This window comes from Centruroides sculpturatus, unplaced genomic scaffold (genome assembly GCF_000671375.1).
Source record: "Centruroides sculpturatus isolate CEXI.00-Female unplaced genomic scaffold, Cexi_2.0 scaffold655, whole genome shotgun sequence".
In the NCBI taxonomy this organism is placed as follows: Eukaryota; Metazoa; Arthropoda; class Arachnida; order Scorpiones; family Buthidae; genus Centruroides; species Centruroides sculpturatus.
In genome coordinates, this window is record NW_019385008.1 from 334,415 (window position 1) to 357,109 (window position 22,695).

Genomic DNA, 22,695 nt, shown 5'->3' on the forward strand with positions numbered 1-22,695 from the left:
CCTATCGTTTCCGATTAAACGTTTGTTACGTTTAATCTAGTCTGTGCGTGAGTCACTTCAGGTGCGCTGTCTCTCACTCCATCCAGCCCTATTGACCCCACACAAGACAACTCGCGTGACCTATCGACCTGACAGAGGTTATGTTGGGTCAGGTGTTTACCACGTGTTGGACCAGGTGTTTACCACATGTGAACACCTAACGACCGGGGTTCGATCTGGAACCCATTAAGTGACATTTTACGTGTGAGTGCGACATTCGTTGTTGTTGTCTTTTTGCTCGGGTCAGCCAGATGAGTAGGACGTGTCCGGTGCTCTATCCGACCGATATAACCGTTTCTTTGCTACATACAAATACTACGTTCTAAAGTGCATTCTCCCTTGAAAACGCAACAGCAGCAAAGAACCCAACAGTGGCGACGAGGATAAAGGATTAAAAATACGGCGATGGACCCGGAATCAGTGAAATCACTCGTAAAATCATTACTCGCAGAGCAACAGGAGGCCGCACGACGCCGAGAGGAGGCTTTATACGAACTTATCAAAGACATTCGTTTGTCTACACACACGCCTTCCTCATCACCTTCATCGTCAACGTCTTCCTCAGGAACACTCCCTCAGTTACCGGAATTCCAACCTGATGAAGAAGACGGCTCAAAATTCGACGAGTGGGTAAGTCGCTTTGAGTTTGCTTTGGACTGCGCGGCACCCAAGATGGCCGACCAAGAGAAAGTCAAGTTCCTTATGACTAAACTTTCTGCGCCCGCCTTCAGCGAGTACAATAAGTACTGTATGCCGAAGAGTATTACGGACTTCGACTACGAGGAAACCACTTCGCGACTTCGCCAACTTTTTAGCAAGAAACGTTCGATCTTCGCGGACCGCTATGACTGTCTGCGCATTGCAATTGACGATGGTGAAGACTTCCGCCATTTCACGAACCGAGTGAGAGCGGCTCGACGACGATATAACTTTCGTGCTCAGACAGAAGAACAGTTCTTTTGTCTCGTCGTTCTCACTGGACTTAAGTCGAAAGCCCATGAGTCATTACGCGCCCGAATTCTCCAGAAGCTTAACTCGGATGGAGAAAACGTTACATTCGACGACGTGATGAACGACTGCGAAGAGTTCATAGCGATGCGTTCCGAAAATAAGTTATACGAAGAAACAGAACGTCTGGTTAATAACGTCCGCGCCAAGACCCCGCCTAAAGAAGAAAAGACCAAGAAGGCAAATCGTCCACCGAGTACGTGCAAGCGATGTGGTGAGTGGCATTGGTACAAAGACTGTCCATACGTAAGACACAAATGCCAAAAGTGCAATCGCGTAGGACATTTAGAGAAATTATGTCGACGACCACAGAAGAAAAAGCAAGTGTGCTCCGCCAGGGTAGGAATTATCCAAAATTTTGTAAACGCCTGCCGACTGCTAAAAACAAAGATTGAGGTTAATGGACACCCAGTCGACTTCTATCTCGATAGTGGATCTGAAATTAACATTATCGACGAAACGACATACGATGCCATCGGACGACCCACACTCCAGCCTTGTACGGAACGAGCTAGATCTTACGACGGAAGTAAGTTACTCTCTTGCCACCATTCCTAGGGAAGGGACGCACCACCTTCTGTCACAATGACATCTGCAAAAAAGAACCGTTCTATGTAGCCAAGAAAGGAGCTCTCAACCTCCTCGGAATCGACGCTATGCACCACTTTCATTTCTTTGCTGCTAAGGTTTATGAGGTTAACACCTGTAAGAAGCCAAAGAATGACCACATCTCCGCCCAACCATTACGGGATGAAGAAACGGTCGTAGCAACCATCCAAGCCGACTTGGACCTTACAGCCTTGTCGTCTCAACTACCTGTAACTTTCGACAAACTGTGCGAGCAAACAAAAAAGGATCAACTCCTTCAAACGATCAGGCAGTACATTACTTCCAAGTGGCCGAACGTCGACAAGCTTCGGGAGTCCCCCGATTGGACTCAAATCCAACAGTTCTATCGTCGACGCGACGGACTCAGCGTCGAAAAGGGATGTCTCGTCTATAACGAACGCATCATCATCCCCACACTACTCCAACGTAGGGTACTCAAACTCCTACATCGTGGACACCCCGGTATCCGGCGTATGAAATCCCTAGCCCGCAACTACGTCTATTGGCCGAATATAGACCGCGACATCGAGNTATTTGCCAGCTCTTCTTACAAGCGAAACGTTTTTCACACTCGATTTTACAATGAAATTTTTACCACTGCACCTTATATGCTGCAGAACAAACCCGTGAACGGGAAAAATCTAGAATTCGCGTTTTTTTTTTTTTTTTTTTGTTAATTTGGAATACGGAATTAAATGAAAACGAAGGGAAATACGTATGGAAAGCTTTAAACCCGTTCGACTGGGCCAGCCGAATTCTACCTCATTGGTCGATGTTCAACGCGTGACTCACGCGTCACTCTATCATTGGCTGGACATTTGAAATTAGAATTTCTCGCTGTGTGAATGGCTGGTGCGTCACATGCGCAATTTAGTTTTTTTAACGTCATTTTAAAATGGCGACAGCTACGGTGTTCGATCGAGTGATCTTCATGGACGTAGTAACGGTTACGTAACTCACGGAAGTCTTATTATAAAAGATTACGTATATAGTAACGTTTATCAAAATGTTGCGTGCGAGCACGGATGAGTATGTGCCAATATTGAATATTTTATGCCACCAGTTACAGAAAAAATTTTCTCTTTAATCCCTGAGCAATTTACACTCCCTCAAATCTCGTTGACAGTGATGCTGATTTTAATGCCTCTGATGAAGGTAAATTTGTTTATATCGAATTACACTCAATCAAAACTAAACAGTAATAAAGCAGTCAATAATAATAAATGAAAATTTATTTAAAAAATAATAAACATTATTATTTATTTTCAGACAATGTGGTTGAATTTCCTGCATTACTGCAACAACAATGGAAAGAATCAAATAGTGAACATATGAATATATTAAATGTAAGTGTGGGACTCGCTACGTATCTGTTTACTTAAATCATAACATAAGTTCCTAACAATACGATTTTGTCGGATAACTGTCAACTTTCACACCTGGGAGCTGATCATTGGTGAGTTCTCAGCAGCAAAAGTGACGCTTTGTCATAACCTTCCGACCTATTGTCATAAATTCATCAGTTGAAGATAACAAGGAACTGAAAAATTGAGGCAGTCGTCGTCCGTTCTTCTAGTAGTACTATCATCGCGAAAATTCTCCAAAAATTAACTTTGTCAGTGCCCATCAGGATATCACGTACTCATCTTGGATATTGCAGAACATTGTGCCATAAAGACAACTTCTTGGATAAGCTTTCTCGACGATAAAAAAAAGAGACGATCACTACTTTAACGACATCCAATTCAACCATTGTGGACATCCTCTACTCCATCTATTTATCAACTCGCGAACCACTGTGAACTCTCACTTTTGAGAACCGCGGAATGCTAATTTAAACCCATCTATTATACTCACTATCGACAAACTGTATGTCATGTAATGCCTATCGTTTCCGATTAAACGTTTGTTACGTTTAATCTAGTCTGTGCGTGAGTCACTTCAGGTGCGCTGTCTCTCACTCCATCCAGCCCTATTGACCCCACACAAGACAACTCGCGTGACCTATCGACCTGACAGAGGTTATGTTGGGTCAGGTGTTTACCACGTGTTGGACCAGGTGTTTACCACATGTGAACACCTAACGACAGGGGTTCGATCTGGAACCCATTAAGTGACATTTTACGTGTGAGTGCGACATTCGTTGTTGTTGTCTTTTTGCTCGGGTCAGCCAGATGAGTAGGACGTGTCCGGTGCTCTATCCGACCGATATAACCGTTTCTTTGCTACATACAAATACTACGTTCTAAAGTGCATTCTCCCTTGAGAACGTAACAGCAGCAAAGAACCCAACAGGTTACATAAGTGTTAAACAGTTAACAAAGCTCGAACGCATTTTTTCAAAGAAGAGCATAGAGTTAAAATGAATTTTATGAAGGAAGAATTGAACTCCTGCAAGAAGAAAAAACTCTACAAATAAGAGAATAACAATTAAAAATAGAATTACTGCAAGAAAAATAAAAAAAAAAAACATTTAAAAAACGTTATATTATGAATTGTACTGTTTGTTATTTGTATTCTAAAGTAAAAGAATGTCTAGAACATCTTATTAATAAATTTAATTTTTAGAGTTATTTTGTTGAAAATTATTTATAATTTTTATTGAATAATTTATTCAAATTACGCATTCAAATTTAATGAAAGTAATTCAGAATTCTTTCAGAAATTTAAACTGAGCATTGTATGGAATTTTTTGATTTAGCATGATAACATATTAATTAATAAGTTAATTTAATGAATAAAAATAACATTTCAAAGGAAAAGAAACAAAAAAAAAATAGTTATACAGTACATACATATATAACAATTTTTATTCATTTTTGCTTTAAAGCTCTGTACATTTAAATCTAGAAATACAGGTATACCTCGCCTTACGTCGGTAATTGGTACCAGGAGAAGCGACGTAAGTCGAATTTACTTGTTTCGGAATCTACTTGTCACTAGGCTAAACCGTAAATTACCATTCCCGGTTCCGTATTTTATTTATTAATGCATTTTTAATAATATATGGTTAGTAAGGATCTATTTTAAGCTTACAAACAAATAAATTTTAGTTTTTAATATAGTACAGAAAAAAAATTAATCTAAATTTACGAATGCAGGTACTGTAAATACAGTACATACTTGTAAATGTATATATTTTAATATGATTTTATAGGCTTTAAACGCATTTCTAGTGATATTACGACTTCAATATCTGTGGCGGACAGACGTAAAGTCGAATAAAATGACTTAAACTTGATTTTTATTTTTCCATATACTTTTTTGACAAACGACGTATACAGTAATCGGGAACGACATAACTCGAAATGACGTAAGTCGAGGTATACCTGTATGTTTCTATCTACTGATTTACAAAAGTCTAGAAGCATAATCTGAAAAACTAACATTTTTCAAGAAACTTTTATTGTTTATTATTAAATACTATTTGCATTAAGTTTAATTAACTTATCATACACAACCCATAATTTTATGATGTTTTATTTATGAATTATTCATATCAAAGTATCAAAGTCTGTAATTACAACAAATTTCAATAAGAAATTAATAATTACATATTTCCCATTCATTGAAAGCTTGTATTATTGTATTCTTAACAGCTGTTCTGCCTTGAACAGTCCAATCCCGAGCATCATCTCCATTACATTCTTCAGGCTACATAACCATATCTAAAACAAGTGAATCATCCCTCCATAGTACAGCTATATTGTGGAGAACACCAATACCAACAATAATAATAAGTGATGTTTCTAGTTTAGTTCGAAGACCAAACCTTAGAAAAGGAAATGTACTCTTCCATATTCCAAATAGTCTTTTACTGTGTTTCGAGTTTTAATATGAGTAGCATTATATTTTGCATTTGTTGTTGTGTTTAAAAGTGGTGTCATCAAATATGGTTTGCAGGGATAGCTACCATCTCTTGATATAGGTCTTGAATTCTACCAAATCCAAAAAAGTACAAAGAACTGAAAGTAAATTCCATAAAATTATAAGTGTATATGCTTGTGTATATTATGCGTATACTTTATTTGATATTTGAAGATGGGGTAAAGGTTAAAAAACAAAAATTGTCTTGGTAACTTGTATGTAAAGGGCGTTGATGCTATTTTAATTGTTATTGATAATTACAATATTTTTTAAAAAATATACTCTATCTTCAGTTTAACTCTTTTGGTTTTTTTTATTATAATTAATAGTACAAAATGTGAATGTTAAATGAAGTATCAAAACAGATGGGGCCAAATAAGATTTTAATTCATCGAGTTCTGTTGTCACTTCTTAATTTAAATTGCATTGAATCTTTGTACAACAAATGAGATTGTCTTAACCACGAGATAGAGCAAACGTGTGCACATGATGTGAATATTGAACTTATCAAAAAGTGAATGAATCTGGAAAATATATATACAAATACGTGAGCCACGTGAGCCGTTCACAGCCGGCACACGTATTTGTAAAATCTAAGTGACTCGTACAACATGGAATTCATATAAAACGGAATTATCAAAAGTGTTATAGAGGGGTCGACTGTATTCCAGTATAAGAGTATACAGAAGTTTAAGTGCTTATCTATGGAAGTCGGACACGGGTATGACACAATGTCATACACTACAGTATCAGTAAAAATGAAATACAGTATTTCATAAATGAGCGTACACTGACAAGGAAGACGAATAAAAATGTTCTGATATAACGTCACGTGTAAGAAAATGTTATACAGAAGGTAAACACATGTGTTTTATTCCGATTTGGCCATATGAAAAGAATAAATAAGGAGGAAGCACAAAGTGTACGTGGAAAAACGGCAGTGCATGGAAAGAAACGCTTACAGATAAAAAGAGTGATGCATATGGAAAACAGTTACTACAAACACGAATGAATGCAAGGTATTAAAGAATGAATTTATGTCAGCCGTCTTTATTGCAGCTTTTCTTTCTAGGAATTGCGTCTAAAAACAACTAAGTACGGGTATATAAAACGTTTAATGTCATTTTTCACATAGTCAATAACGACTTTGCCAAAGATCCGGATCTTTTCGATTCTTCACATACGCACAAGTATATTTTCGTGAATGATTGATCATATTCTTGCACTCCGTTTCCAGTACTGTGTACAATTGTAGACCATGTAGGCTCATTTAAACAAATATCGTGTGACATGGGTTTCAAATTTTATGAACTTATTGCAGGTGTAGCGAGTCTAGTGTTGTCGAGAACACTTTCGAAACAACCTACAATATCAATTCATAACTTTATAGCGATTGTATAAAATTATCACTGATATTTCATAAACAAAATTAAAATAACTTTTACGACAAAATTAATTTGTTGTATTTTTTATTGAAAATTATATTTTCATTTTCGAAATTGCTTTTCTAATTTTTTGCTGTTTAGAAGTTGCAATGTTGTAGTAATTGAAGACAACATTTTAATTAACACGTATATTTATAAGAGGGCATAATTCTAATATATAACATTAGAATGAGCTTTAGTTTATGTTTATAATGTGAAAGAAATTTGAAAACATTAATTAAATTTTGTAAATTTACTATTTACTAGATGACGGTTTAACTTACCAGAAGAATATGGCAAGAATGTTCATATTAGATCGATATCGTCATAATCGTGTTATCGGATCCGATTAATTGCAGTTCTATATATATATAAATAGTTGTTTTCCATGTAATATTTTTAAATATAAAAAGAAAACATCACAAATCTATCAGATAATAAATAAATAACATAATTATGAAATTCAAGCACTACAGCAAATAGACTTTTCTGTTATTATTGAGTCTGGTTTCAATATTTGCTTAAATAGAAAAAAGAAATGCCAGTTTCTGTATACTAACTGTAAGCAATCAAAATCTGAAAAATAATGAGAGTTACAATAATTTACAATGTAAAAATATTTGGCTGTTTCAACTTCCAAATTAGTTAGATAATTTAGGTTTTTAGAATTTCTGTGATCCGTTGCCACTATGGCGATAATGTGAAAAATTTGTTAATGCTTCAACCATGAACTTAAGAATAGGAATAAACCTCGATATTAGAAGACACTGATTGGTTTACTAAGCAATTCATAACGTTGTAATTATTGGATTAAAATATTTCTAGTATTTAATAAACAAAATTCAAGTAACTTTCATTAACCTAATTAGACAAAATATGAATAATAAAAATCATTAAAAGTATGTTTTGTATCTATACTTGTACTAATGTAATGACTTTTAGGTTTCATCCATAATATCTTTGTAACTTTAGAAGATGCAATGTTACACTGATTATACACAACCTTTCATCCCAGACAGTATATTTATTAAACACTTTTATATAGCAATTTTCCTTAAGAGAAAGAATATAACTCGTAAGATTAATTAAATTTTCCAAATTTTATATATAATTGATTTCTGCATAATTTTCCACTAGAATTTAACCGAAATCTGCATGTTAGATTGATACAGTTTTTATCATGTTATCCCATGTAATTTATTGCTATTTCATATAATTTTCCTGGTGACGTTTGTTAAAATGAAAAAGAAAATATCGTAAATCTATAAAGTAATTAACATTATTCCAAACTTCATGCATCTTTAGCAATTCAATTTCTTTATTTTTAATATTTAAAATGATTTCAACACCACAAATTTCTAATAAAAAACAAAAAAAATAATGTTACTTTAAGCAATCGAAATTCGTAAAATAACGAAACAGTAAAAATAATTTTTTATATAAAAAATTTTGCCATTTAAACCTCAAAAATTACATCAATTTGCTTTTAAAATCTTCTTGCTCTGTTGCCACTAAGAGTGCAACAGAATGAGGCCTTTATTAATTAATTCCACAATAATTACCAGAAAAATAGAGATAAAAATATAAATTTTGATATCAGAAAACAATAATTTGTTTAAGATTTTTTACGATGTAACTAATTAGTTCATTTGATAACTTAATTAATAACCAAACTCCATTAATTATTAATGAAAAAATAATATTTTTGTTTTTTCCTTAATTAAGCAATATTTTTCTGCTTATGTGTACACAAGCCTTAATAATAAAAGTAAAGTGTTGAAATGTTGAATATGCTGATTTTGCGAATTACGTCGGTAATTTTGATAGATTTAGGGTACTTTCTTTTTATTATTTTCGTAAATATGACATCAAAACAATTCTGAAAAAGTATATAAAGAAGAAATTAGTTTGATCCGACAGCATTCTACAGAGTATATCGGTCCAACGATGAATATCAAGTCCGTATTTGTCTCCACCATTATCTGCTGGTATGTGTTATAAAACCTATAACTTTATTTTGTAAATTACCAAAGATTTCATTTTGAATTGGTTAAAATTCGTATAAGTAGATATAAAACTTTTAATACTACTGTTATTTTACGTTTGAACATTTAAATTATTTACTGGATCAATACTTCAACAACTATTATAACCGTATTTTTTATGGGCAAAATGCCATACATTTTAAGTGACGATTTGTGATTATTTGTAATTCTAGAGAAATGTGAACATGCGAAAACTTTTTATGTAATTCACGTATTATAAAATGTATATTTTTATACACGCCTACAAGTACTAGGACCTTCAATAGTACTTGAAGCAGGCAACTAAATTACAACAGTTATATCAACGAGTTTATGTTCATGTTTTTCTGAAGCCTCTAAAAGCTCCATAAAATATGCAAAATCGTATGTTGAATGTGATTATAACTCACTGAGCATTGCATATACAAACATATTATGTTGCCCAAGAAAATGGCTGCAAACAGGATCGTAGATATATCTCTTTCGTTTAACAGATTCCTTCAGATTCTTCTCTTTATGTTTACCTCTTTTGATTTTAGTACATTCATCTCGCTCCTGTGACACTTTTCATACACACTTGAAATGCTCATTTCGTTGCCTCAACTAGTATCTCGTTGATAGCCTCCTGTTTCTCTTTTTTACAACATTTACCAGCTATACAGTAGATCCCCCTATAAGACGGTAGATACGTTCCGTTCTTTATGAATCAATTTTGTAGGAATCATAGTTTACGGACTACGGCTGTTTGAAAGGTTTTCTTTCATAAAATTAATCGATTCTAGACTAATTCGACTCAACATTTCCAAAATACGTATATTTTTTTGAAAATAATCCGTATAAACTACGTTATAAACAAAAAATTGTAGGATTGCTTACCGAGTGTGTACCGTTCGACTACGCCCGTTGCTAAAGCTTGGTTTCGTCGCGGAACAGCGCATCAAACCGCGGCCGCGATTTCTGATATTATTTTTCTGCGAAAACTTCGTTGACCTTTGGAGACATCCTTAATATAAATAATTTTTATGGCCGTTAAATAAGAAATGTTTCTTTCACAAGAAATGTATAAAATTACAGTACTGGACAGACGATAGGTCGCCTAACTCGCCGTAGCGTGACGCTAGACGGCGAAAAATATATATTTAATTATAATAAAGTTACAATAAATTAAGTTAATATATAATTATATATACAGTACCTAATTTATATATAATTAATATATAATTATATGTACAGTACCTAATTTATATATAATTATATGAACAGACGATACTAAACTCAATTTATCCGCCTAAACGTCCGTAGCGTGGCGCTACGGACGGCGGGAAAGTAGTTCGGCTGCCCGATGACGTTTTACGTATTATAGGAGTTATTTTTACCGTTGTTTACGGATACTGCCACAATTTTTATAGGAATCATAACTATAGGAAACGGTTTTATAGGGGGATCTACTGTACTGCCACAATTTTTATAGGAATCATAACTATAGGAAACGGTTTTATAGGGGGATCTACTGTATTTTATTAAGTAATTGTCTTTCTAACAAATATGTTAAAGAACGACTGATGAGAAAGACGAACAGTAAACAGCAACTTACATGAACAAGCACAAAATGACGTAATATTACAATAAACAAGGGCAGAATATGATAGCACACAAACAATGAAAACAGTAATAGACAGTCACAATATAATACATTTATACATACAGAAAAATTAACATTTACCGTTATTTTCAGGAGTACCCTACTTATCAGTGTTTACCTTAATGATGAAAAATATAAACCAGAAACAAGGAGTACAACTGTTAACGTACAACTGTTGATAAGTTACTCCATTGTATGAGAGACTTTTTTAACAGTTCCTATACTGGTCTAAAACATTATCGAAAATTGACATAAAACCCGTGGCACAAATTCAACGTTATATACAAATTCATCAATATACTAATATAAAGCATGTATCGATTTAGGTCATCCTTTCTCAAAGTGAGCGATAACGTCTTCTTGTGGGCAGTGGAGGCTTTCAGGGGGCAGTAGAAGGCTCAGTGATTAAATATGAGTTTTATTTCTTCTCATCAAAACATTCTTTAATCTCAGAAATAGGATATGGGTCACACCCTATCTATCCTATCCATATCATAATGCATGTTTAAACGTTATAATTGCAATAACTGTTTTTAAGATACGCAACAGATGGTAATGTAAAAAGGTAAGTTTAAAAATATGGGGGCACTACATGTTTTTTTAATCTCAGTGTGGGCGGTGGTCAAAATAAGTTTGAAAACCCGTGATATAGGTGGTATAATGTATCATTAAAATGACTACATTAATATCTGCTTCCACTTTTATGTATTCCAATGTTTGCTCTTCATCTTTAGTTGTCATTTTCTAATCTCGTATATATGATATTTCATTATTGAGAATTACTTTGTGTTTTTATTACAGAAGAACTTCATTAAACGCTTAGATATAAATTCTTCCCATTCAATGAAGTAATCTTAGAATATATGAGTGAATTTCTGATATAATTGTTTTATGGGTGTTAATACATATTTAATTTTTACTTTCAGCCTAATACTCCTTTTACCTCAGTTCTTCTGCATGCCTCATGAAATGATTTCAACAGATATTACTGATGAACACAGAGGTAATTCTTTATAACATTAATAAAAATTTATACATTCGTAAATATTTGAGAACTGTTGGTCAAACATTATGCTCTTGTCTTGATTTTGTTTTATATACAGTGCCTCATATTTCTTTAAATGGCAGATAATCTTTTACCATTTAAATCTTTAAATGTTCGGTTGGTGATGCGCATTTAAGTGTAACCACAATAAGCAATTATTTATTATGACATCGTCAGGATGCTTAATTGTAACTTTTCATACCTCTTACTTTAAAAAATCACGTGACGTCCGGACCAGAAGTTTATATATAGTTAATCATGATCTCCACTTCGTACATTTCCACATCTAGTTTTGGTTTTAATGGTGTCTCGCTCGTGTACATCATCTTTCTCACGATAACCCAGTTATGCTATTTGTCTATCTAACTCTGTTCTCGAGGATATTCTGAATTGTAATCATGTGATTTTCTTCGAAACCAAACGTCCTTATACAGTTACCAGGGACTCAAATCCCTAATCTTGTCATAATTAGTCTCGATTTTCGTCTATCTAACCACGTTCTGAAAATATCGAAGAAAAGGCATACGACAATTAAAATGTAGAAGCCTTCATTTTGAAAATTGCCGCTTAATTAATATCACAGATGCCAGGCCGGGTCTGATAAGGTATGACAAATTTTGGCTGAAACATTCGATGCATTTAAAAAATGTAAATTACATAACATGTTAATGGAAAATAGCATGAAGCATGGTTTATGCATTTTCACTGGTATTTATGGTGATGCTTAATACTTGACCATTCATAAAAATCACGAAACTGCAGATAACAAAATTGGGACATTCGTGGAAAAATGCCAGCATATATACATTTCATTCGGTGTTACAAAAAATATTCTTAAAAAAATAATTAGGTTTCTTAGATGTTTAACCCCGTCATTTTTCGATAATGAATAGTAATGTACAAACAGATTCATCATAGCTGTTCAAGTTTCATCAGATATAATGTAATGATTGGCGATTGAGCTTGCAGCAGTTGCACAGATCTTTTTCTTCCGGTAGCATGCCTGAAATATTTTTTTATCGGTAACTCTATGTATGCGACTACTTTTTTGTGGGTACGTGAAAGACGCAGATTAAGAATACCATTGGTCCTATTCGTCTAAGTTTTCCGGGAAAGATTATATATGATGTGGAAGCCATGATAACAGTAAATGCCCGATCAAATCTGGCAAAAATTATATTACGGTTTGGGTGTGTGCACAGTTGTGCGACTGATTGACTCGCATTGCAACTGCACAGGTGCCCTTCCATTCAAGAAATGTTAGGATGGTATAAGTTATGAAGTACCGTAAATGCGAAATTCTAGCGTGCTTGTTGAATACCCTGTATTAAAAATCTTGTACATAATTAACAAATAGTTAAATCTTTCAATATAGAAAGCTCTTCACATTTAAAAAGCAGGAAAGTAATAGTTACGTACGAAAGGAATATCAGTGTACTTCTTTAAAGAGTAGCTTATTAGGCTACAATTTTCAACTTGCAAACCTACACACTTTTAATATTTAATGTCTGTTCTTCGTTAAATCTGAAGAACGTAATTAGATAGATGAAAATCCAAATCAGATACGAAAAGCTTACAGACTGGAGGTTACAATTGATTACATACCGACATCTGGATAGTATAATAAGTCACTTGACTGTAATTTTGAGATTTCAGTGAAAATATAGATGCTCAATCGAATTAAATGAAAAATATTTGTTAATAAATATTTAAGAATTTAATAGATATAAATTGATATTACATAATTGTTAACATTTGCATTCTTTTTTCTGTTTCTTAATTAACTGTTTTTCTTTCAGTTACTAAAAGAGGTACTGTAAAAACTGTTGCCGCAATTGTAATATCTCTAGGGAATTTCGTGTTTATGGTGGTAAATAATAGTATGTCCTTCTTATCCAAAACTATAAAGAAAACGCAATAAATATGAAAAAAAATAAATCTTAATAACATGCAAATAATTTTTCATGAATTAATTTAACTATTTACGGACTTGACACATTTCAATACGATGCATTTCTTTGGTAAATAATGAAGACATTAACATTTGTACAATAAACCGTATGAAATGAAAAATATGATTGGATTGTTACTTAGCTGCATGGTATAGAAACGCTTGCATACAGGAAAAAATAAGTTTTTTAATTAATTGAATCTGTAAAGATATTAATTAATAACTTTTTCAATAAAAAACTTGAGTAAAACTTTGATTTTTTTGTGTTAGATTTATTTGTTCACAGGTACGCGACACGTGGGCCGCTTACCTATAAATCTACAAAGGGGATGCCTCCCGGGAGGAATTTTAAGGTAAACTGGCTCCTATATAAGTGAAACAAAAATAAAGTGAACCCAAAAAACTCCACGTGGCAAGCTTGTCGGAGAGGCGCGAGCCCATGATTAGTGTTTAGTGGTTCTATCCGCTAGGCAACTGGTAGGCACGATTTTCTCTATTTTTACTGGTTCTATGAATTTTTAATGCGAAAATATGTTTTAAACGGTTATTTTTCCTAATCGTTTGCAATTTCTCGAGTAACAAAAGAAATTTAAATATTATTTGCCATTTTAGATTTCCCTTTGAATATTATATCAAAATATTTTTTTTTTTTTAAGAGAGATTTAAATTTCAAAAATCTAGCTGCATAACGTTCTCGGGTTTTATAAGATTCTATTTTTAAAGTAAATTTGGTATAATTAATTAAAATAAATTAATACTGTGAGTGTTTGATCGAGCCGCACTGTATACGGAGAATACCGAAAAAACTAATGTGTTACGGTGTGATTTAATTGTTTACGGCAGTGCGACACGTGACCGATCTCCGAGAAGAAATTTCTTAAGAATCTGGCCTGTATTTAGGTGTTAAAAACGTAAAGAAAACGTGGAAAACCCCAGGGTCCAGCTCGTTGGTGGTGTCAACCAACGACCAACTAACTACCAGTGTTCGGTAATTTTATCCATACTTGTCCGCAGAAGATCTGTTACGACTTTAAAAGTATAAATTGCACGTAGAGATATATATACGTAATCCAATACACGGAGAAAACTTTTAGAATGTATGTATTTTTTTGCAGTTCGTTTGTACACCGTTTATAATTGTACTGAATTCTAACGTACTAGTGTGAAAAATTTTTAATTTTTAATACAGGTAGAAATCTAAATTTTTTAAAATTAATTACCGAAAGTATTTTGTTTTCATATAAAAATTTAATTAATAGAAGCTTTCTAAGTAGTAATTTGTTCACTGTTTACAAATGCTAAGTTTTCTACGAATTTAAGATTGAGCGACTTTACAATTAATTTTGTATGAATTATCTAGTAGACCCGTTTTAATCTATTCGTATTTGTCAAAGATAAGTAAAAACTCGTGTGGATTTTTTTTTAGCCATTACAGCAGCAAACCTGTAGAAAATAAGATTTAAAAAACCTACACTAATTTACTGTAAATAACTACAGCGTGTCTCAAAAGCTTCCATACATACAAAAATGAAATGTAACTTTATTCACAAAACATTAAAATGTCAGCATTAAGATTTGTGTAGTGGATTGCGGAGTAAGGAAACGGAACACATGGGTGATCTGCCAATTGGGTAAGTTCTAGCAGGATTTCCTATATGCAAACTGGATGAATGCCCTCGGTCGTCAGTCCGTCCGTTTGTCTTTCCTACTTCTCGAGAATATAGTTAGATATATGAAAACCGAGACGAGAATTTGAAAGCGTGAGGGCAGAGGTTTCGATTTACCATAAAAGACCTTCAAAAAGCAAACCGAAAATTACGTTATTTCAATTCGAAGATTTCCCCCTGAAAGCAGTTAATATATGACTGGCACGACTTTATTGTGAAACAAAAACTGTGAAATACAAAGGTTTTAGATCGACATCTGCCCAGTGTTGATGTTATATAACACTGGGCAGATGTCGATCTAAAACTTAAAACAGAAATGCAAAAAACCTGAAAAGGGGTGCAAATTACAAGAAAATATTGCATCCGAAATGCATAGAAAATATATAAAGAATACGAATAAAAGCTTTGTCTCTGATTAAATGCGGTCCAGGCAAAAAAAACAGGGGTTATTTATGTACAATTAACCCATAAAGTTTTTCATCAATTTTGAGGAAATATTTTTTGAAAATTGATTTTTTAAAAGTAATATAAAGTAAACCGCACCATGGTTATATACATATCTATTACTTATAGCATAAATCTTGCATACTTGTTTAGAATCAGTAGAATCTATTATGTATAATTTCCTGTATTTGTTTTCGACGCGATATTTTCGAAAATAGCAAAGAAAATATCATAAATCTATCAAAATTATCGACATAAATTCAAAATTCTCGCATATTCAGCATTTCAACACTTTGCGTTGTTATGGTTGTTTTCCATACTAGCAGAAAATACTGCATAAGCAAAAAACAAAGTACTGTCACTTCTTCCATAAAAGTCATTGTTTATCAATCTATATTCACTAGTACAGATTTGTTTTATAATATTATATAACAAGTTATAGTTTAGGTATAGATTATATAGCAACATAAAGAAGTGGAACCGTGATAAACAATTTTTAGGTCACATTTCAAGTGGTTTATATAGAAGCGGATATACAACATATATAACAATAATAAGCAATAAAATTAAACTCTTAAAATATGCGCGTGACTCGATGGATGCGAAAGAAGCGGAAGAGGAGGATCAACTACCGGTAGGTGATCCTCCTCTTCCGCATCCAACGAGCCACGCGTTTTATCCTGACTCTTGGGACTGAATGATTCTCTAAAAAAATACAGCAACGTGTTGCTTCACTTTTATAAAAACATTTCGGTGCCGATATTTATTATGATATTTTATTAAATAATTTTTTTATAGTTTTATTTATTATAAAATGGCAAATAGCTCAATTTTTGAAGGTAAGGATGGGTTTTATAAAAAATTCTAAACGCTAATAACAAGTAAAATCTCCATTATGTCTGACCCTACTCGAGATAGTACACACGACACCCCTCTATATCCTCACTGCATCGACCTTTATTAACCACCAAAATTCAACAGTATCAATGTACTTAAAACTCAAACCTCCTTGCAAAATTTCAGAAATTTTCGACAAACATTACAAGAATTATTTCTTGAAAGTATTCTTTTTAGTAAAATATTTTTTCATGAAGATAATTGAATTAATCAATTAATTAATGTACAATACGTCAGACACAAACCCACCACCAATTGCCAGTGTTTATTCAAATTGTGGCTTAGTGGTTTCTGTGGTTTACTACTAAGCCACAATTTGAATAAACACTGGCAATTGGTGGTGGGTTTGTGCCTCACAGTATAGGGGTGTTCAGAGCTTTTCACCTGTTTAGAGTCTAAATACGAGCTGGCTTCTCATAGTAAGCGCTCTCAGAAGTCAAATCCGATTTAGAATTGCCCAATTGTTGCGTTAACTCCTCTAATCAATCTGTATTTAAAAAAGAAATTATATATTAACTTTAAATTTATAAATTATAAAAGAATTAATATAAAATAAAACAATATTTTTAATTGATAAACAGTTGCAGGAAGAGGAAATCGTTATCAAACGAGTTAAAAACAGTATAGCGATAAAAATTAAGTAAAAATTTTAGCTAAATGAAAATGAAATAAATCATTTCACTTTGTAAATAATGTATAAAAGGTAAAAAATAATAATATCTGCAAATTAAAATTTATCTTACAAGAACGAATCAATTAAAAATTGTTATAGAATAATGGCAGGTTAAATTAAAATTTATTAAATTGACATAATTAAATATTAATTTAAATTAATCGAATTAAAACTGCTTAATCATTAGCGAATAAAAAACATTTTTTATTAGAAATATCGGCGAAATTTCCTCTTGAGGATGCGGAATTTTATCGAAAACGTTGCGAATGTAGTGATGAGTATTATGACGGAACAAAGCATTGAAAATGTAATTTATATTAATTAAGTTTTAATTTATTTTTTAATTATTGCATGTAATATTAAAATAAAAATGTTACTTATTAACGTCGATTAGTTCTTACTGCTTCTGTCACAATCAGATGGGAAAGTTGACACTTAGCTGTCAAAAATGTTTCGTCATCGTCAACATTTGATCTCTTTCCCACGACAATAGGATAAAAGCGAGAGCTACCAGAAGGTGGAGGCGATCGAAGTGGAAGTTATAATTAGTGATAGTGCCCAATTCGTCTTCCTGACCTCCATTCAACGGACTTGATCCAGCCAAAGGAGAAGACACAGGTTGGAAGACATTTCAGCGGCTCCTGCTCTTCCGGGATGCAACCGACGATCGTCGCCTACAACTCTCCATTACGACTGAGAGATATTATGTATGTTAAGCTAGAAACTTTGTAAACTTTTTCTCAAAATAGAAATTAGGCAGGCGACAGAACTTATAAATTAGTCGCTGTCCTTTTGTAATAGTCAATAGAATTTAACCGCAAAGCAATCTGTATATCATAAGGTTAGTTATAGTTAATAAACTTTTATTTTGTTATGTTAAACCTATCTCCTGTCACTCCGAAACACGGACACCTCTCGACTTGATCACGCACTCCCCACTCGACATTTGCCCTCCTATTGCCATTCGATGACAGAGAGGTCGGGTTTTAACAATCTGTGCCGATTAAGTGGCATTTAGGGAACAGCCCCTATGCTCTCCGCTTACCTCACAATTTATAATCAAGTTAAGTTGTATTATTTTGTATACAATGAATTGTAAAAGTTTGAATTCTATTGCTTATGCTGTAAAGTTTTAATAGCTGTATTGCACAATTTAAATGCTAAAGGAAGACGATTGCGATAAACGATGATATAAGTGGAAATTTGCACTTGGTTAAATTCTAAGATTTAATATTATTTCCGTCTCTAATTTATAACTACATATAGAATTATTTTCACAGAAATACTTAGACAATTAACGAAACTACTTCGAATACTGTATATCAAATAGTTAAAAGAGGTTAAATGCAGGCAACAAATCGAAATATTGTGTTTTGCTCTTTGGAAGAAACAATAAAAACATATCAAAAAAAGACTTGGATCAATATAATACATTTTCAATCACTTTATTGTCATATTTTTATATAAAACACTTTATATTAATTCCGTACTATGTTCTATATTCGGACGAAATTATCCTGCTCGATCCTATTCTACATTGTTCTGAGTACATTATAAATACATATATTATATTTCAATACGAAATAAAGCATGGGTGCGAATTCAAATTTTCTAACAATATAACACGAATTCCATAACAATATAACACGAACTGGATGCGAATTCAAATTTTCTAAACCCTTCTTTTAAATTCTGCCTTACTCGACATGAACATTTAAATTATTAAACGTAAATTTACATAACATATCAGCAAATTATAAATAATTAATTACTTAAATTTAACGAAATTACACTGTTTACTATTCTACCCAGAAAGAAAAAAATTATATTCTAATTAATGAGTCATTAATTGTGATGCAACATCTTTATCCTCTTTTTTCATAAGGAAGGAAATGATGTTGATTATACTTTCGTTTTTAACACTCCCGTTCACACAAGCTGTGATATGTGCAGGATGAAATTTCTACCTATTTTAGGATTATTGTTCGCAGTAGCATACACTTGTGAAGAAATTTTAAAAAAATGGAATAAATATTCGTGTAATTTACCCAAAAACCACACGGATACAGAAGCAAGATGTTATAGAACAAAGGCAATGTCCACCGCTCATATCATTAACAAATTTTTTTCGTTAAGCTGTGCAAACGAACCGATCGACCCTACATTAGTGCACTGTCTGGAGGCTAAAAATGTGAGGTATGTGGATATTAAGGATTGCTATTTGTCAGATTTTGACGTAGGTAGATTCGTTTCGGGTGTTGAAGTCTATGACGTATTCATTATCTACACCACCAACGTAAAAAATTTCGATAGTGCAAAATTTAGGAATATTCCTTCAGTGAAAGTGATAAAACTTACTGGTCTAAGAACTGATTTATTAAATATTACATTCGAAAATCTTCCTTCTTTAGTATCTCTAGAAATCGTGGATCATAACTTCACAAGTATCTTGCAAACACCTTTTCAACACTTAACAAATCTTGCTGTGTTAAGTATGAAGAACGGTGTCTTGGAACGTTTACCTGGAAATCTATTTCAAGGCCTTTATAACCTGAAAAGTCTTGATTTAAGTTATAATTTAATTTCTCAACTTCTGCCTTCACAATTTCAAAATCTTTCGAATTTGCAATATTTGGATCTGACAGGTAACCAAGTTGTCTACTTACCTAAACTTCTCTTACGTTACATTCCAAATCTGAAAGGTCTTTACGTTGATAAGAATAAATTAACTCGATTACCTGAAAGTTTATTTGCTTTCTGTCCAAAAATGAATTACTTTTGCATATGCCATAACAATATAACACGAATTCCTTCTGGAATTTTTAAGGGACTACACGAGTTAAGATTCTTCAACGCTCTAAACTGTTCATTAACTTCCCTCGAAGAAGATTTATTTTCTGATGCAAGAAATTTAACATCAGTTATTTTACAGAAGAATAAACTTCAAGATCTACCTTCAAATTTATTTAAAAATAACAAAAATCTTAAATCATTTTATGTTGGAGGAAATAGAATAACAAGGATTCCTGCAAATTTCTTCCACGATCTTCCTCAATTGGAAGTGCTAGAGCTATCGAGAAATAGTTTGAGGAATATTTCTAGTGATATTTTTTACAAATTATCATCGCTTCAACGTTTGGATTTATCACATAACTTCATCACTTGTATGCCTGGTAACGTTTTTCATCCCTTTATCAATTTAAAGGCACTGGACTTGTCTTTTAACAACTTCAGTGCTGTTACTTCTGAACATTGTCTTGGTATCATTACAAATGTAAACCAGTTAATACTCAAAAACACAGGACTTCGATTTTGGCCACACCTGAACTGGTCAAAGAACAGTTTTGATTTCGTAGATTTATCACAAAACGAATTGCAATCAGTGACATTGCCAGTTTTTACTCGAAACACTATGAAGATTAACTTATCGCAGAATAATATAAGGACTATTCATCTGGATACACATAAATACGGGCTAAACACCCCTCTATATGATATACGAGATAACAATATCACGTGTGATTGCGAACTTCGCCAGTTTGTACACTTTCTGATGTACAACGAGATATCGTTGAAGATGTTTCCAGATATTAAAAATTTAACATGTTTTGGAGAGAACAGAACACTTTTTCCCTTGTGGTACACGTGTCCTATTAAAGAAAAATGCCCCGTTGACTGCGAATGTTACTTGGACTACGAAGGAATAGTAATAAACTGTTCTGGAAAACACTTAAACGCCATGCCAGAAGTCCTTATTGAAGGTTCTACAATAGTGGATTTGAGCTTTAATAACATTAGCACCATCTATGGCTTCGAATCACTAACATGGAAGAATGTCACTCACGTGTATTTGAATCATAATATTTTAAAATATTTCAATAATTTTCCTCCAAATATTATTTTACTAGGTTTGGCTGGAAATAGCTTATCTCACTTGCCTCCATTATTGATGAAACACATCGATGATGCCAATGATTTTAAGATTTTTCTGGCAGGCAACAACTGGACTTGCGGCTGTGACTCGCTGTTTACTAAGGAATGGCTCGTTAGGAATAGAGAAAAAGTAATAGATTTCGAGAATGTTTCTTGTCTGATAGCTTCTGATACATTTTTATTTACTCAAATTGCCTCTTCTGATATATGTGTAAGTGTGAAAGGCACCTTTCTTGCATGGAAGATTGTCGTAATCATTGTAATTTTTGTACTTTTAGTATTGTTATTGATAACTGCAATAATTGTTTATATCCGTTACGGAAACAAAATGAATATTTTAAAGAAATCAGGAACTGAGTTAGATAAGCCTGTGTTTTCATTTTCGTACGTCACAATGTCAAACGAATATATAAATTCTTCTTTATTAAAATAAATGTTGTAGGTTCGCAACTTATAAAAGTACATATTTATTCAATATCCAAGAGAAAATGAATACGATTGTAGGCAACACAACATACGGCTGAAGTGGCCCACGAGTAAACTTTCGTAAGAAACTGGCCCCTATTTGTGAAACGCCTAAAGAAAACATGGAAAAATTTACGTGACAAACTCGTTGGTGGGATGCAAACACATGAGTAGTGTTCAGTGATTTTATAGAAGTTACAACTGTAAATGATATATCTCAGTTAAGTGACTTTTGGGAAATGTGTAGATATATTAAAAGTAGTTATTTTAAATATTATTCTCTGAAGTGTATGATAATATTCCATTATTTTAAAAAGTGTGTTTTATATTTTATTGCGAGTGTGTAGCATGATTCTACATCAGACAAAATTTAAATTATAACAATAGTGTTTTCATTAGATCCATAAAAAGAAATTTAGTGTCAAGTATTGGCAGCGCTGTCGAGAGCTTATATGGAGCCCGGGAGTATAGAAGTGTTAAAACCAGAAGCCAGAACTCCTAACACAAATTATGATAGTTAAAAAAACACCTTTTAATAAATAAATAACGTCTATCGACATTAACAAAATTATTTTTAGTTCCATCTCCAATATTTCGCGTGTATAAAGAGAAAGATTAGACTTAAATCGTTTAATGTTAGTTAGATATATGTCTTTTTATGCCGAAAAAACGTTTGATAGTACCCGTGTTCTCGGTAAACATTCAAACGCATCCACGTATACACACCAACACCATACACCCACCGTAAATACAGAAAATCCAGCAAATTTTTTGGCACTTCTCGACATTTCAAGGTTATCCGGGTCCAAAATTGTAAAATTCGTTTCTTTTACTAAAATAATTTCTATTTATTATATTGTTGTACGGGGCTGGCAAAAGTTCTCCATGCCACATCGCCCATAATCATTCCGGAATAAAAATAAATAACTAAATTCTCGGAGGGCCAGTCTTTTGACCGATCGTCAAACACATCAGACTGCCCTTGGAGATCCCACTGACTGATGGTA

General features: G+C 33.0%; 1 protein-coding gene across 1 annotated transcript; it reads left to right on the plus strand.

Moving 5' to 3' along the window:
- The first annotated feature begins 444 nt into the window (after positions 1–444).
- LOC111633330 lies at positions 445–21,919 on the plus strand. Its single transcript, XM_023377878.1, has 4 exons — positions 445–1,576; positions 1,666–2,118; positions 2,926–3,002; positions 19,176–21,919. The coding sequence occupies exons 1-4, from the start codon at positions 445–447 to the stop codon at positions 21,654–21,656; spliced, it is 4,143 nt and encodes a 1,380-aa protein (XP_023233646.1). The 3' UTR covers positions 21,657–21,919.
- Positions 21,920–22,695: the final 776 nt, after the last annotated feature.